This window comes from Molossus molossus, unplaced genomic scaffold, assembly GCF_014108415.1.
Source record: "Molossus molossus isolate mMolMol1 unplaced genomic scaffold, mMolMol1.p scaffold_m16_p_8, whole genome shotgun sequence".
Taxonomy (NCBI): Eukaryota; Metazoa; Chordata; class Mammalia; order Chiroptera; family Molossidae; genus Molossus; species Molossus molossus.
In genome coordinates, this window is record NW_023425402.1 from 94,713,779 (window position 1) to 94,729,964 (window position 16,186).

General features: G+C 42.2%; 1 protein-coding gene across 1 annotated transcript in view; it reads left to right on the forward strand.

Moving 5' to 3' along the window:
* The window catches only part of UTRN (utrophin), a 466,391-nt gene that overhangs the window by 153,031 nt on the left and 297,174 nt on the right, over positions 1–16,186 (forward strand). The window contains exons 23-26 of the mRNA XM_036248256.1: positions 48–260; positions 10,674–10,787; positions 11,409–11,564; positions 15,463–15,633. Coding sequence (XP_036104149.1) covers positions 48–260; positions 10,674–10,787; positions 11,409–11,564; positions 15,463–15,633 — 654 coding nt within the window. The remainder of the gene's footprint in view (positions 1–47; positions 261–10,673; positions 10,788–11,408; positions 11,565–15,462; positions 15,634–16,186) is intronic.

A 16,186-nucleotide genomic window follows, 5' to 3' on the forward strand; every position in this document is an offset into this window, starting at 1 on the left:
AAATCATTGTATATATTGCTAATCTTTAAAAAAACATTTTTTTCCAGGCCCTTGATGAAATCCTTGAGGATCAAAAACCTACATTATTTAAACTTGCAGAAGAAACAAAGGCTTTGGAGAAAAACGTTTCTCCAGATGTTGAAAAACTATATAGTCAAGAATTCAAAGATGTCCAAGGAAAGTGGAACAAAGTAAAGGTCAAGGTTTCCAAAGACCTGCATTTGCTCGAAGAAATTATCCCCAAACTGAGGACTTTTGAGGTAAATCCAGAGCCTGTAGGAGTTTAAGTTTATTACAGGGTAAAATAGTAGTTACCATGTATGATTCAAATATCTGTTATTTGAGTATTTTGCATTCTTTCTAATGCCACATTTATTATGTACTTAAGTAAGGATTTATAACTTGCTTACCAAAGCCATACTTTTAATGTACTGGAGACCACAAAGATAAGAGAAAATTTGCTTAAAAATGGTCAAAATAATGTTTCCAGGATGAGGAGCCCTCATGACGTAACAGACTGGAGACCAGATGGCAGTGGTAGCTCAGAGTGGCCGAAGTCACCCGGCAGTAGGTTTTAGACATTGAGAATTGAAAAATCTAACTAGGCCCTCAACAGAGAGCGTGAGATTGGAAAAGCAGGTGATTTGAGGTGCATGAAAATTCACCGCCTTTGCTACATTCTGAAAGTGTCTACAGTTGAAGAGGGGATGATCAAGTCCCAGAGCAAAGGATAAATGTGAGGTCCTAAGGAGAACGTTCATGTCAGGTAAAACAGTCAGAATTTCAACACTTTTCCCGTGAGGAAGGTGGAGAAGTGGAGTTTCGAACCACCTGGTTTTACAATAGGGATGATCTGGATGAAGATTGGACCCATCATACTTTCTCCCCTCAGGCCCCTCGTCCTCCCAAGGCCTCCTTACCTTGGTCTTTTGTGTATGTTTTGTGTTTTTTTTCACTTAAGTATCCCAAGATGTGCCTCTAGAACAGAGCCTGGCACCGAGAAGGCACTCCATAAATATTTTTTAATGACAGAAATGAGACCAATACTAGATTTAGCTGTGGAAATATATATATTTTGATCCCAAGAGAAGATACATAAGAGGTTATATATATTTATGTATTTGGATTGAGATCCCAAGAGAATTTGTGTTAAAGATGTTGCTAAAAAGTGAGAAGATTGAAAATGATGTTTTAAAAATCACAGTCAGAGGACATGTGGTGGAAGAAGGTGGGTAGCTGTACAGATGTGTGGAAGGATCCAGAATGATGAGAGGACAGTGCTGACCACTGGACATGGAGCCACGTTGTTTGGCCCAAGAACCAACGGACAGGTCCAGTGAATGACCAGGAGGAGAGTAAAGATGGCAAGGGGTGTGTGTGTGTGTGTGTGTGGGTGTCTGTGTGTGTATGTGTGTGTGGTGGTGGTGGTGATAGTGGAAGGAAGTGGTTTTCTCTAAGTATAATTTGCAGTTCTATACGGAGATCTCATTAGAATAAACCAGTGACTTTCAACCAATGTGGTACAAGAATTCTTAAAACGTGATACCTGACTATTCAGTCAGGGGCACTGACTTCTTTTTCTTTAGAATGTCAAATTAAGCAAAAAAAACAAAAGACAATAGCCAATGCAATAATAGCTGTCCATTGTGAATGAATCAAAATTATACCTTTTTCTTTCATCAGATCGGCAAAAAATATATTTGTGGTGTGCCACAGAATTTTAGTAATTGATTAGTGTGCCATGAGATGAAAAAGGTTGAAAATCGCTGGAAAAAAAAAACATTCCTTTTGGAGAGGAGTGTGTTATGTGTAGCTTAGAACTTGGACTCACTTAACATTGTGAATGGATCCACTTCCCCGTGTCTGTCTCCACTTGTAATTCTTTCCAACTTTAAAAAACAGAATTACCCCTATTCCTGGATTCTAAAATTTTGGGGTAGTGTCCAAGTATGGCATTATCAGTGGTTCTCAGCCGGGGGTGATTTTGCCTCCTAGAGGACATTTGTTCTGTTTAAAGACATTTTTGTTTGTTGCAACTGTGGGGGATGGGAGGGCGCCATTGGTGTCTAGGGGCAGGGACCTGGGTTGCAGGTAAATATCCTACAGTGAACAGCACAGCCCCACGATAAAAGAATTTTTTTGGCCCCAGCTGTCAGTAGTGCCAAGGTTGAGCGATGTTGGATTAAATCATTTCCATCATTGCTCTTTCTTTCTTTTCTTCCTTCCTTGCATCCATCTTCAGATAGAGCAGGACGGAGAGGGGGGGAAGAGAGAGAGAAACATCAATGTGAGAGAGACACACCGACTGGTTGCCACCCGCAGGACCTCACCTGGGGCCAGGGACACACTGCAACCCAGGTACGTGCCCTTCGCGGGAACTGACCTGGGACTCTCTGGTCTGTGGGCCGACGCTCTAACCGCTGAGCCAAACTGGCCAGGGCAATTGTTCCCATCTTTTCAAAAGATCATTTGTTTTCAAATCATATCTGAGATGTAGTTAGGGAAATTTACAGGTGAAGATGAACCCAGACTTAATCTCCTTTTGACTCTTACAAGTGTATGATAGGGTTAGTTAAATGTGTTACAATATTTTAATGTGGAATTTAAAGATAATAAATGTTCTGCAAAATACAAAGGAGAGTCTGGTGGCTATAGTGATCCAGCTTATTTAGGCTTTAGTGTGTTGTTACTAATGTGAAAATGTAGGCACTTAACGTGGCCATTGGAGTGCATGCCAGTCTATTTCCATTGAAAATATTTAACTTCAAACACATGCATCTTGATAATTAGATTTTTAAAATAATTTTACAGTAGCAAATTTGTAATGTCCAGTTACTTTTAGTTCACTTTTTGCATCCTGACTACAGGATTGTTGATGTCTCTGTATTCCCTAATTGTACAATTTTAAAAATTGAAATACACATACATATACATTATTTAATGTATATTTAATAAAATATAAATGTTCATGAAATATACATTAAATTCTAAAGAACACTTTTATTCCTTTATTTGCTTTGAATGAATTGGTTGTTACTTAGCTACTTTCAATTCACTTAGGGAAACTTTTAATTCCCTCCCCAAAAATAATTGCAGTAAATATTCATTTTGCAGTTAGCCTTCTTTCCTCCCCCTTTTAATGACCTGATTTATACTTTTTTAGGCATTTTAGTTCTATTTGTCTTTAAAGAATGAGGCATGGTAGGTTTTTCATTCAATTCCAATTTATGATAAGGTTTCTAAGGAACACAGTGGATCTCTTGTTTCTTTTTAAAATGCATTTTAAATTATATAAGTAATACATGAATGATGCTCATTGAATAACAGAGAAGTGTTTAGAGCCCTTAGTGTTCCCTTTCTTCCCCCAAACCATTTCCTTTCCTGGAGGCAGTTAATTTTAACCACTGTTCTTGCTGGAGGTTAACATATTCAAAATAAAAAAGGAAAGTTCATGAATATTGCTAGTTTCTTCCTCACTAATAGAAACAAATGATATTGGAACTTCAAGAGGGGCATTGAAATAGATAGTACTCAAATGCCTGAGCTTGGATATGAATTTTCATTACTCAAAATAATAGTGCCTTTCATTGACAAGGCACATTTAGATGTTGAAAGTATTCTCATAGCTATCGCTTACTTTTTCCCTCCCATCCTACAAGGCACCTAAGGAGATTGTATCCTTTGTCTGGGTGCAGATTTTAGTTTTCTGTTATTTGTTGGCAAATAGTGTTTTTCTTATGTGCCTACATTTCCTGTGTCTACACAGCTGGTTCTTTCTGCACAGAGAGGGACCAGGTCTGCACACTCCAAGTCATCGATTTTCAACGTGTGTCATCGCATGGCACACGTAAACTAATCACTGAAACGCTATGCACACAAAAATATATGATCTTTTTGGTCTATCTGACAAAATAATAGGTATAATTTCCGTTCATTCATACCAGACGGCTGTTGTGTTGGCTGTTGACATTTTTTAGTAGGACAGTGTAAAGGAAGAGAGGTCAGTGGCCCTGACTCAGTAATCAGGTCGTGCATGTTTTAACTATTCTTGGGGTATACCGGTTGGAAATCGCTGCTGAGTACATGCTCAAATACGTTCTTCAGTCTCTGCTTGTCATCGATTCCATGCCAAGGTAATGACCTCAATTCCTGTAATTAAGAATTAACATGTTAATTGGTGCATTTAAAATTACCTCATGGAAAGTCCTCCCACTCCTTCCAGGCAGCAAAACATTTAAAAATACATGAAAAGGGTCGTTTTTTTTAAAAAAATTATTATTGATGTTTCTGACAAGATTTTCTTATGAGTTATGGGGATTGAATGTTATCAAATCCCGAGGCTGCACTCCCCACAATAATATCTTTGGATTCAGGGGCTGAAAGATGTTTCCTGTTATTTCCTTTCTGCTTTTCAAGATCTCCTGCATTGCGGTGTAACTGCAGGCTCATGAAACTGTCCCCAAGGCCCGCAGGAAACTGTCTTCCATTCACCACCACTCCTGCCTCTTTGGACCCGCCTCCAGCCCCTTCCTGCTGGTGCAGACTCCGTAACCTCTCGTCCTGACAGTCTCATTACTCTTTGACTCTAACTGCTGCTTCCCATCTCTTCCTTCTGAATTCTTCATCCACACTGAGCCATAGTTCTGCTTCTGGGGAGGGTCAGGTTGCCTTAGCCATGGTGATAGCCAAAGGTCTCATAGCTCCTGTCCCCTTCTTGCCCCAAAGCATTCTCCTGAGTTTGGGGAGGGGGGGATGTCACAAAGACTGCACTGGACAATTGCCTTTCTCCAGAAATGTCACTTAACTTGCTAGGGACTGATATCCTCCTTGGCTCATGCTCATCGTTGAAGAGGAAGCTTCTTCTACAAGCATCTTTAGTTTTGCTTACCACCCACAGCTGCCTTCCCTCTGGGATTCTGAGTGTGTTTACACCTTCACAATAACCTGTCTCAAGCCAGTTTTTGTTATGGCTAGTCTTGCTGGCCTCTCCTCCCCCAGGCATGAGTTCTTGAAGGATAGCGACCTGCCTGGTTTCCAGCAAGGAAGCAGATGTGAATGTAACTACTTTGAAGGGACCTTCAGACATCTTACCCAGTGTTCCTCTCTAGTGAGATTGGATCTATCAAACCTAAATGCCTGGTTGTCCGAAACAGCAGGACATCTGTGTTGTCACACACCTTTCCTCAACGGCTGCACAGTCAAAGGTGCACAGTGAACAGACCCAGAGTGTGGAAGGGGACCTGCTGGAACTGACGTATGCAGAGCCAGGTTCTGAAATTCCTTTGGAAAGCATTTTAGCATAAAAGTACAATGGTAACTACTTTCTAAGAGTAATATGTGGTGTGGCTGATTTAACCCTTTCTAGGTAACGTATAATTGATCATTCTCATAAGGTTTTTTGTTCTTTTTTCTTTTGAATACATTTTCCTTCACTAACGGGAATACTGGTGCATTCTGAACCTTAGATATAAGAACTCTGTTGGTTTCAGATAAGGGAATGTAGTAGCAAGGTCATTTCCTGTCTTCCCTGCTAAATGAGGTAACACTTGAGTGTTTTCGAGGTTAATGAATATTATAAAACCAAACAAAATAGAAACTCTCTTACCTTAAACTGCTGTTTTAATCCTGCTTTCACAATTCTTTTCCCAATGTCTTGGGTTAGAAATTGACGGCCTAAAGACATTCCAACAGATGGGGGAGGAGCAAAATAAAATGCCAAGAATTTAGCTGTAAACAGAATCTCAGGGAGGCAGTTGTGTACCTTGGGCTCTTATGGTCTTAAATCCAGAGGGGCCAAGCTTCAGATTTCTCCAGCCTTAGCTCAGGGCGGGGCTGGGAGATGGGCTGTGACTGAGGGAGGCGCTTTAGTGACCCCACACGCTCTTCCTTGATCCAGCAGCAGTGTCCTGTCCACGCCTCACAGCTCAGAGCTTCGAGCGGCGTGGTCGATGGAGAACTTCAGCCTCTGAAACTAGAATATTTGATGCTTCGGTTTTCCAAACTACCATATTAATCATTTTATATTTGAGAATTTGTGAGTATAAATAGGAGTGAGAAATGGCTGCTCTAGATAGTACTTACAGTTTACATATTTTATTACAGTATTTACATTCGTTTTTAATTACAGTTTTCATTCAGTATTATTCTGTATTAGTTTCGGGTGTACAGCATAGTGGTTAGACAACTGTGTACTTTACAGAGTAATGCTCCTGATATTTCAAGTATCCACTTGGCCCCATACATAGTTATTACAATGTTACTGACTTATCCCCTGCACTGTACTTTACGTCCTCATGACTGTTTTGTAACTACCAATTTGTACTTCTTAATATCTTCACCTTTTCCACCCAGCTCCCCAACCTCCCTCCTCTCTGGTAGCCATCAGTCTGTTTTCTGTATCTATGAGTCTGTTTCTATTTTGTTTGTTTATTTTGTTCTTTAAATTCCACATATAAGTGAAATCATATGGTATTTGTCTTTATCTGATTTATTTCACATAGAATAATACCCTCTAGGTCCATCCACGCTGTTGCAAAAGGTAAGATTTTATTCTTTCTTTTGACCAAGGAGTATTCCCTTGTGTAATGTGTACCACAGCGTTTTTATCCACTTGTCCATTGATTGGCAATTGGGTTGCTGCCATATCTTGGCTGTTGTAAATAATGTAGTTTACATTTTTTTTTTTTTGCATGTGGAGTTATGACAGACATTTATTTTAGAAAGGTACTGATAAGTATTCAAAGGACTGAGGTCTCTCAAAGAAGATAGAATCTTAGAAATTACCTAATCTAATATATAGTCATAAATTTATTGAGTCAGTGAATATCTTCATATTCTGCAAGTGGATGGAGGTGGAGAAAAAATTAAATGCTCATTGTGCATTAGAAGCTCACAGTGCATCAGCTCAGTGATTTTAACTGGACAGAGAAACCCAGCAGGTGAGCGCTTTCACTTCCTTGGTAACCTCTTTGCTGAACGATTGCATGAAAGATGAAAAGACCTTTGATGTTTTTTAAATCACAGGAAACATTATTATAAGTGCATTGAGACAGTATTTTTTTTCAAGAAGAACAGAGATGCAGGAGGGCGGGAGGAGCAGAGATGGCATCTCCAGCACACAAGCGGTACTTAGCGGTCCTGTCGTGCGGCAGGGGGCCGGTGTGAGATGCTGCCTCCAGGCATGTTTAAAGTCCGGCCTTCCCTCCTGTACTTGTAGCAGCTTTGCAAACAGTTATTTTCACAGTTACTTTTAAACAGTTATATCCTAGAACAACCATTCATGTTGGCAGCAATTAAAAACATTAAACACCTTTATTCAAACATATACTCACCCTTGCATATTCCTGGGTAGCCTCTGATGGGAATAAACACCAGAGTTTGGAAGTGGTAATTCTTTTATGGGGTTAGTTTTGCTCCCAAAGCACTTAGTTTTGTAGCTCTTAGTGATAATAGCTACCATTTACTGCACCCCATCCCTGTACCAGGCCCCGTTCGACCACGATCTCTGATTTGCAGAACAAGCAGGCAAGGTGTTCGTGGTTTTTCCTAGGCTTTAGATGAGAAAGGAGTTTCTCAAGGCCTCGTGGCTGGAAAGGCGCTGAGCTGGGCATTCGGACCGTAGCCTTCCTCTTGGGGGCACCCTGGTCTCCTAGGACTTCTAGCAGTGACACAGCTTTTCAGATGCCTCGCGGTTCCCTTTGGGGTAGCCATCGGTCTGCGTGGCTGGCGTGGGGCTTGGGTGTGCTCCCAGGGGCCCGTGTGTGAGCCAGGGAGGAAGGATGGGGTCGATGCCATAGTGTGTCCCTCACGCCGATGGCGGGGATCGTCGAGGCCTGGCTCCTGTGAAGGCCGGCTGTGACTAAAACATCATCATGCTTCTGTACAAATGTCAAAATCCTCGGCCCAGGAGACTGCCGGCTTTCTTATCCAAAACTGGACTTACTGAATGCCCGTTGCAGAGCGGCAGTGCAGCTTTGACCCCTGAAAAAGTTCAGAGTGGAGGGGGACCGTGCGGGGAGGGGCAGCAGCTTCAGCCCAGGTTCTTCACGGAGCCCGCAGGGTGTTCTCACACTCTCTCTCTGTGCACTCTGTCTGCACCCCACCCCCACCCCTGACCAGGGCTTCCTAAGACTCTTCTGGGATAAGAGCCTAGAATGCTGGAGCTGATAAAGGAAGAGAGATGCCACCAATTAAAGTAACAGGGCAGAGTAATCGCAGCCTGGGCCTATTGACCGGGGTGGCTGACGGAGGAACAGAGGGAAGGGCCTGGGAGGAAAGGCCTTTCCGAGCTGTGGGGGGTGGGGAGGTGCCTGCCCAGGGGGGTATGACATGATCAGGACAGAAATGCCTCAGGACATCAGCTCTCTTGCTTCCCATCTTCCCCAGAGAACGGCCTGCAGACCAGAAGGTGTGGAATGACCCTGACTGAGTGCGCACCAGAGCCTGGCTTCTTAGTTCCATGGAAAACTACCAGGCCTTTTTGATGCCTAATCTTTACCCAAGTCACATGGGGTTCTTACCCCTGATCTCAGGGTCACATCATGTGTTTTGTGAGGAATTACCAGAAAAATGGAGATGGATGGATGTCCTAATTAAGGGGGAACATTAGTTTTTAGAAGCTAAAGACCGGAAGTAAGGTTGATGTCAGCTCTTGGATATAGATAAATGCCCGCCCAGAGATCTAGATGTGCTGAGGAAGACAGTGCGGTCCCAGGAGTCAGCATGGATACACTGATAAGCCTGGCCCAGACTCACTTCCTTTACCTACTGCTTTCTTGTACTTATTTTTTGGAGGATTTCAGTAAAGTATTTGAGAAAATCTCTCATAAGCTTATTAAAGGGAGCTGGAAGCTAGGTGGGAGCTAGCATTAGGTGGAGTCCCATATTTTGAAAAGTAAGCCGAAAACTTGTTAGTACTGAGTGCCACGGTGTCCTCATGCAGGGATGTCAGGTGGGCACTGTCATTGACCTCACTTTTCACCTGGAAAAAAACCAACTTTCTCCAAAAACCCAATAGGAAAGGAATACTTCACCCTCAGATTCGCAGTTTAGAGAGAGCAGAGAGGGTTAGCTGATGTGAAAGTGGAGAGAGAAAAAGTCCAAGTCATTTTGTGAACTAACAAGACAGAGTGTATTGTTTATAAACACCAACTCCTGCATTTACGACAGAAGCCAATTAAGTAGTATGAGATAAGGGAAATGTAATTTTGAGGAAGTTATGGGAATTTTGGAGTTTCAGCTAACCACACAGTTGTGAGTAATACATCTATAAACAATTAAATAAAAAACAAAGAAACAAAACAACCCTACCTGAGGGAAATAAAACATAAACACTTTTAGATGGCATTTTATGAGTGTAATTACCCACGCATGAAATACCAGTTAGGTTCCCTTGTTGTCATTCATCCCAACGTTGTAGGAACACTCAGTTCTGTGTGGCACACTGTAAGGACATGAAAGAGTTGATGTAGTTTCCAGAATGTGTTGATTGGAGTGCAATTCCTGGGTATCATATCCTAGAGACATTGTGGAAGGAATTGGGAATGTTTAACCAATGGAAGACTAAGGGAAGACATGGTGGTTCCCTTCCAATCTGAGGGTATTTTACCCTGGTAGGTGTGGCTCAGTTGGTTGAGGAGGGTCCCATGCACCAAGAGGTCACAGGTTCAATTCCTGGTTGGGGCACATGCCTGGGTTGCGGGCTCAATCCCCAGTAGGGAGTGTGCAGGAGCAGCCAATGGATGTTTCTTTTTCTCATCAATATTTCTCTCTCTCCCTCTCCTGTCAGCTCTCTCTCTAAAAAAAAAATAAATAAATAATACAAACATATTTTTTAAAAATCATAAGTTATCTTTAAAAAGGATAGAAAATGTATCTCCAGTCCACAGGTTGGATGGGAAGCGGAGAATTGAGGAAGGTACATGGAAACAAACTCAGCTTAATACAAGGGACATTAATAAGTCAGACTGATCGATGATGGAATGGGAGGCCTTGGAAAGAAGCCACCATTACTTTACTCCAGTATTAAAGACCAAAGTGGACCCACTTGTTTACATTCTTTAAGAGCCACTTCTAGTGTTACTGCCTCTCTGAAGTCTGTTTCTACAGAGTATTTCCTTTCTTATTTGTTTTAGACCTCCCAGCACCATACACAGCATTGGACTACTGTGGGTGTTAGTAAATCGTGGATGAAAGAACAGAGCTGGGCAGCGGGCTGTCCCGGGTACTCAGATAACAGCATCCAACAGGAGAACTAAGAGCAATCTGTTTCATTCCCTCCACCTAGCTCTTTATTTCTGCTTTGAGCAGCTCCCTTTCAGAGAAAATTTGCTCTAAGTCATATAGGAACAAAAGATCTTCAGCCGATTATACTGAGAAAATTTGAATTTCTTATCATAGATATTGCTTACATTTAGGCAAAATAGCTTGCTTCATTGGACAGTGTTTTGAAATGTTTAGAATGACCAGGAACTGTTGTCTCCTGGGGACTGTAGTCACTCATGAAGAAAGTCATTATTTTTAAAACTGGAAGATTAAAAATAAATAAAATAAATGAAAATGATGCTATCAAAGTTTTGAAAAATTGTCTTTTTTCCCCCAGCAGCAATAGATTTTGAGCTGTAGCAGGTTGGATGTCACTGAGTAATACCCCCTTTGCTATTGTGTTCGATCAGGCTGGTTCCAGAACCATCGGGAAGTGGGTGGACGGTGTGAAGGACTTCCTGAGGGACGAGCAGGCTGCCCACGGAGACACCGCAGGGCTGCAGAGACAGCTCGGCCAGTGCTCGGTGAGTGTCCTGACCTCGGCACCTCCTGGTATAAATAGCTCTTCTTTTCCTTCATTATCTGCAGCTATTATTGACACTAAGAATACAACACGACAATAAGCCAAGATAAAATTTCTTCCATTATGAAGCTTTCTTTGACGTTACCGTTAATAAAAAACGACTGAGTATTTGTATTTCACTTCTGGCCGTGGTTATAGAATTTGGTCTAGAGAGAACACGAGCTGCTATTTTACGTTGTGATGACAATCTCGGTGTCATAATTACCAGTTGTATATAGCTCTCACTGGGCCACATGGTGAAGCTTTAAGAAAAACATATTTAACAATTGACATAATACTCCATACCATTTTTATTTGGTGAAATCATTAGGCTTCTCTAAATTAATTAAAAGTGCTATTTCCTACTGAGAGTCAAGTATTTCCAGTCTAATTTGGCAGATGGCTGGATGAAGCACCCAGGTAAAATGAATTTTTAAAGTCACCATGTTCCAAAGCAGTAGAAGTTTGGAGTCCCAAACAGCCTGTTTTTATAATATTTGCAGGGATAAAAGCACACACGCTCTGCCTATGGCATACACTTCTTTAGGGATGAACTCAACAAGGGCTTGATTTATGTGTTTAGGCATTTGTTAACGAAATAGAAACAATGGAATCATTGCTGAAGGACATGAAGGAAGTACAGAATGACCTTCGAAGTTGTCCAGTTGCTGGGATCAAAACCTGGGTGCAGACAAAACTGGTTGACGACCAAACCCAGCTGGAGAAATTTAGCAGGGAGGTAAGTTTTTCAGCTTGACTGTGTGTGTTTTTCAAGAGGTGGATTAAATTGAGAAAATCGATTATATAGCCCATACAGTCTGAAAACGGAGAGGGTACTAACGGTCCAGTTTGGGTCCTCAGGGGGAAGGAGCTTGGTGTGTTTAATAAAGAACGAGAAAGGTGCTGCAGCTGGAAGAGCAGGAACAGAGGAATTGGGGGGTTGGAGGATGGTGAGATTTGAGGTGAGAAGGTCGCTGGGGATGGATTGCATATGGCCTTGGAGACAAAGATTTTGGATTTTATTTCAAGGATAACTTCTCACAGAAAGCAATTTGAGAGTTTTGAGCAGGGAGTGACACGTGTTAGGTGTTTGAGGAGCACTCTGGATTCCCTCTGGACAGTTTGCTCTGGAATGGCAAGAGCTTCCTGCAGTCTTAGAGGGAGAGGCTGGCTCCTTGGACTAGGGAGAAAGTGGTGGAGGTCATGAGAAATGTTGGGTTTGGCCCAGCCGGTGAGGCTCAGTAGATTGAGCGTTGACCTGTGCACCAAGACATCACCAGTTCGATTCCTGATCAGGGCCCCAGCCCCCAGGTTGTGGCTCCATCCCCAGCAGGCGGTGTGCAGGAGGCAGCAGATTGATGCTTCTGTCTTCCTCTCCCTCTCCCTTCTGCTCTCCCTAAAAAAACCAATAAAATATATATTTTAAAAAAGGAAATGTTAGGTTTGGACTGTATTTTGCAAGTAGAGATGAGTCTAGTAACAGATTGGATGTATGACAGAAGAAAAAGTGAGCAGTCCAGGACAGGTTAGGATTTTTGCAAAACATTTGCTTCATGGGAATTGTGGTCCCATTTACTGAAACGGGGGAGACTCCAGGAGACACAATGCTTTCCACCCTGGAATGGCCCAGCTCGAGATCCGTATTAGACCTGGCACTGACCTCTGGAAAGAGGGGGGCAGAGGCCAAGGATGCTGAGAAAGAAGGGTTGGCCAGAGGGGAAATGCCAGGAGGTGTGAGGTCCCAGCGGCCAGCTGGGGAAAGTCCTCGCAGCGCCCAGTGCTGAGGGTGCCTCAGGCCGATGGGGGCTAAAAAACAAGCTCTGGACTGGACACTATGGGGCGTTTTAAGACCCCGAGAAAGTGACTCCAGGGATGTGGCGGGGCAGAAGGTGACACTGCAGAACGCCGAGGGGAGACAGGGAAGTGAGGACCAGACCAGTGTAACCAACTCTGAGAGTTTTCTCTATTCAAGGGAGCGGAGAAAGGGGATGGGTGAGGGGACATGGGTAATTTTTAAAAGTAAGAGATACTGCAGGAAATTTCCATGCCGAAAGGAAGGACCTCACCTGCAAGAGAAAACGATGCCGAAGCGCTTGAGAACGTAATTTCCGACGTGAAGTCTGCGGTTATGCGAGAGGGAGAGAGAGTGACTCTCTGAGTGCAAGACTAGCTGTTGCCTGGTTTCTCCGTGGCGATGGCAGGGACACTGTTCTGGTCGCTTCTCTTTCGTTAGTGAGACAGTAGTGACACGAGTGGGAGAGGGGTGAGAGATGAGAGGGGAAAACGTGAAATACAGAGATATTTCACAGACAGGCCTGTGTGTTTTTTGGTTAACGCTTATGTAGAAAAATATTTGTATTTGCACCCTTGAGAATTTTTTTTTTTATGGTTTCCTCCTGAATTCCATAATTTATACATGTTCAACCTTAAAGAAAAGTTGAAATGATGGTACAGGGAGCAGACACACATCCATTTCTAAATTTGCCAGTTTTTAATGTGTTACCACGTTTACGTTCTCACTTTCTCCCCTGCTCTCTTTGCACACACGCACATGCACACACACACACACACACGTGCACACATACACACGTGCACACATACACGTGCACACACATACACACATGTGCACACACATACAAACATGTGCGCGTGCACACACACACACTCTTTTTCTTTGCTTTTGGTAAAAATGTACTTTTGACAGAGATTAGAACGTATGCTATTGTCCCCCTAAATACTTTTGTATTCTCCTCCTTGAATGAAGACATGCGTACACAAACTGCCATGCCATGATCACACTGGAGAAAGTATTTTATATTATCTAATAATTTAGCCAAATTCGGAATTCTTTAAATGTGCTATAATCTCATGGTAGATGCTTGGATGTGGTTTTTGGAGAGTAAGTAGGGAACATGGTTTGGAAGTGACAATGAGGAGCCAGGAAGTTGATAGATACATATATATATATCGACATAGATATAGGCATTCAGGTTATGTCTACCTGCCTCCATCTGTCCACATATATACACACACACATATACGACGTAGAATTAATTATGAATTATTATTGATTTTAAGCATGAAAATAATTGTATGTGACATTTTGAAGGATTCTCAGCAGGTGGCCCGCCTCCAGATTATTGCATTTCACTGAGTTGTATACAGATAGCCCTTGTTTATCACGGTCAATCAGTTCCAGACTCTACCGCGATCAATGAATTTCCGCGAAGTGGGATTCTTTATTTATATAGAGTCGATGGAGTGAAGCCGCGAAAGTCGAAGCGTGAAGTGGCGAGGGACGACTCTAAAGGTTGAAGAAGTCTGAGAGAAGCATAATGCTGCCAGATTTTTATTTTACTAAGAAAGGACAAACATATAAAACCAATCAAGAACAACAGAAAAACAGTCTATGCCATCTATTATATTTATCCATGATCTCATGAAAAGAAGACTACTATAATGCCAGCAAATAGAAAATTTATAATTTCAAGGGAGTTAATTATAATTTTGAGCTTTTCATTTTTTGGAAAAGTTGGGTAGTGTCTTTATTTTGTTGCATTTCTCGATGGATCCATGAAGATAATCTAACTAGTGTCTAGAAAGTACTAGTGAAGATAATTTTCTGGAAGTGGGGCCCAAGAAATCTGTGTGTGTGTGTGTGTTTAAAGCTGACCGGATGAAACTGCTGATCGGCTAGGTTTGGGACCAAGGCTGTGCATATTGCTGGCACCGGCTCTTATAGTACCAGGCTGGCAGCAAAATCAAAGCTCCTGTTTGATCCCTTTCTATTTTTATGGCTGTGATCCTGTTGAAGAGCGGGTACAGAAGAGCCACTAAGTCTTGCCCCTTACTCTCGTAAGAGCTCTCTATTCCTGTCCTGGCCTTTGGTCCCCATCAGCTTCACAGCCAAGCAGGCCCTGGCAAGGTGACCGCTGCTGGGAGATTGGATTTGAGTGGGACGTGAATAGTGAGTGCGCGCGATCTCCGTGGACAGTGTCGCTCCCACAGAAAAGTGACTTTGTAGAGGGAGGATCTCTCTGAAAATATTTTAGCTTCTCTGAAATTTTTAACTAAGCTATTGAGCCAGGTTCAGAAAAATACCTTTTTTTCTGATGCATTTTTGTGTGTGTCTCTGTGGAATATACAAGTATAATAAACGATCCAAACCAGAATTTTGTAGAGTGGTGTTTTATGAACATCTTTATTAGCAGCCTCCTCCTCTTTGCTTTAAAAAGTGAAATCTTAATGGAGAATCCTGCTACAAGGGAGAAGATGGATTTGGTTACATTCAGAGTTTTTTTAAACAATTCTGTGGAAAATTTCCTTGAAATAGGTGCTTTTATTGCTGTAGGATAGATTCCTTCATTTGGGATTTCTTTGCCAAAATGTTATGCATTTTCAAAATTACAGTAAATATTGCCAGATTAGATTACTATCCAAAATGTGAACTCGAGTCCCAGTTATAATTATTGTTTTCACTATTGCTTAGATTTCAGAACACCAGCAGAAAAATGTGTAAAAGTTTTCATCTGAGTTTGAGAACGGCAGGCTCTTCGTGGGAAGTTATCCCTGTGCCTTTAGCTATCAGGAACCGTACTAACACTCGTTTGTTTGGGTACATGGCCTTTCTCTTCTAGATTGCCATTCAGAAAAACAGGTTGTCCGAAAGTCAGGAGAAGGTGGTGAACTTGAAGAAAGACTTGGCAGAGATGCAGGAGTGGATGGCTCAGGCGGAGGAAGAGAACCTGGAGAGGGATTTTGAGTACAAGTCACCGGAAGAACTTGAGAGTGCTGTGGAGGAAATGAAGGTGAGGCTGACCGTCCGTGCCTGTGGGCTTCCTCTCCCCCTTCCTCCTGTAAAATCTGTCATCCACCTTCTATCTTGCTGCAAATCGGGATTCTACGGCTGATCCTTGAACAACACAGGTTTGAACTGCGCGGGGCCACTTACACATGGATTTTTACAAATGAATGCTGTAAATGTATTTTCTCTTCCCTGTGGTTTTCTTAAAAACATTTCCTTTTCTCTTCCATAATTACATGTAATATACAAAATATGTGTTCATTGACTGTCTGTGTTATTGGTAAGGCTTCTGGTCAACAGTCGGCTCTTAGTAGTTTAAGTTCTGAAGGAGTCAAAAGTTATACCCTCCACTTGCGTTGTTCAAGAGTTAACTGTACATGTAATTTTTCATAGTAGGATTTCAAATTAAAAAAAAATAACAAAGGAAGGCGTGCTACTATTCTAGTAGGGAAAGGAAGTTCAACGTGTCCCATGGGTTGAATCCATGACGGGCCCTGAGATGTTTTCGTGTTAGAACTGTGGGGAGTCACAGAGAATGACTCAAAAATTCAGTGGCA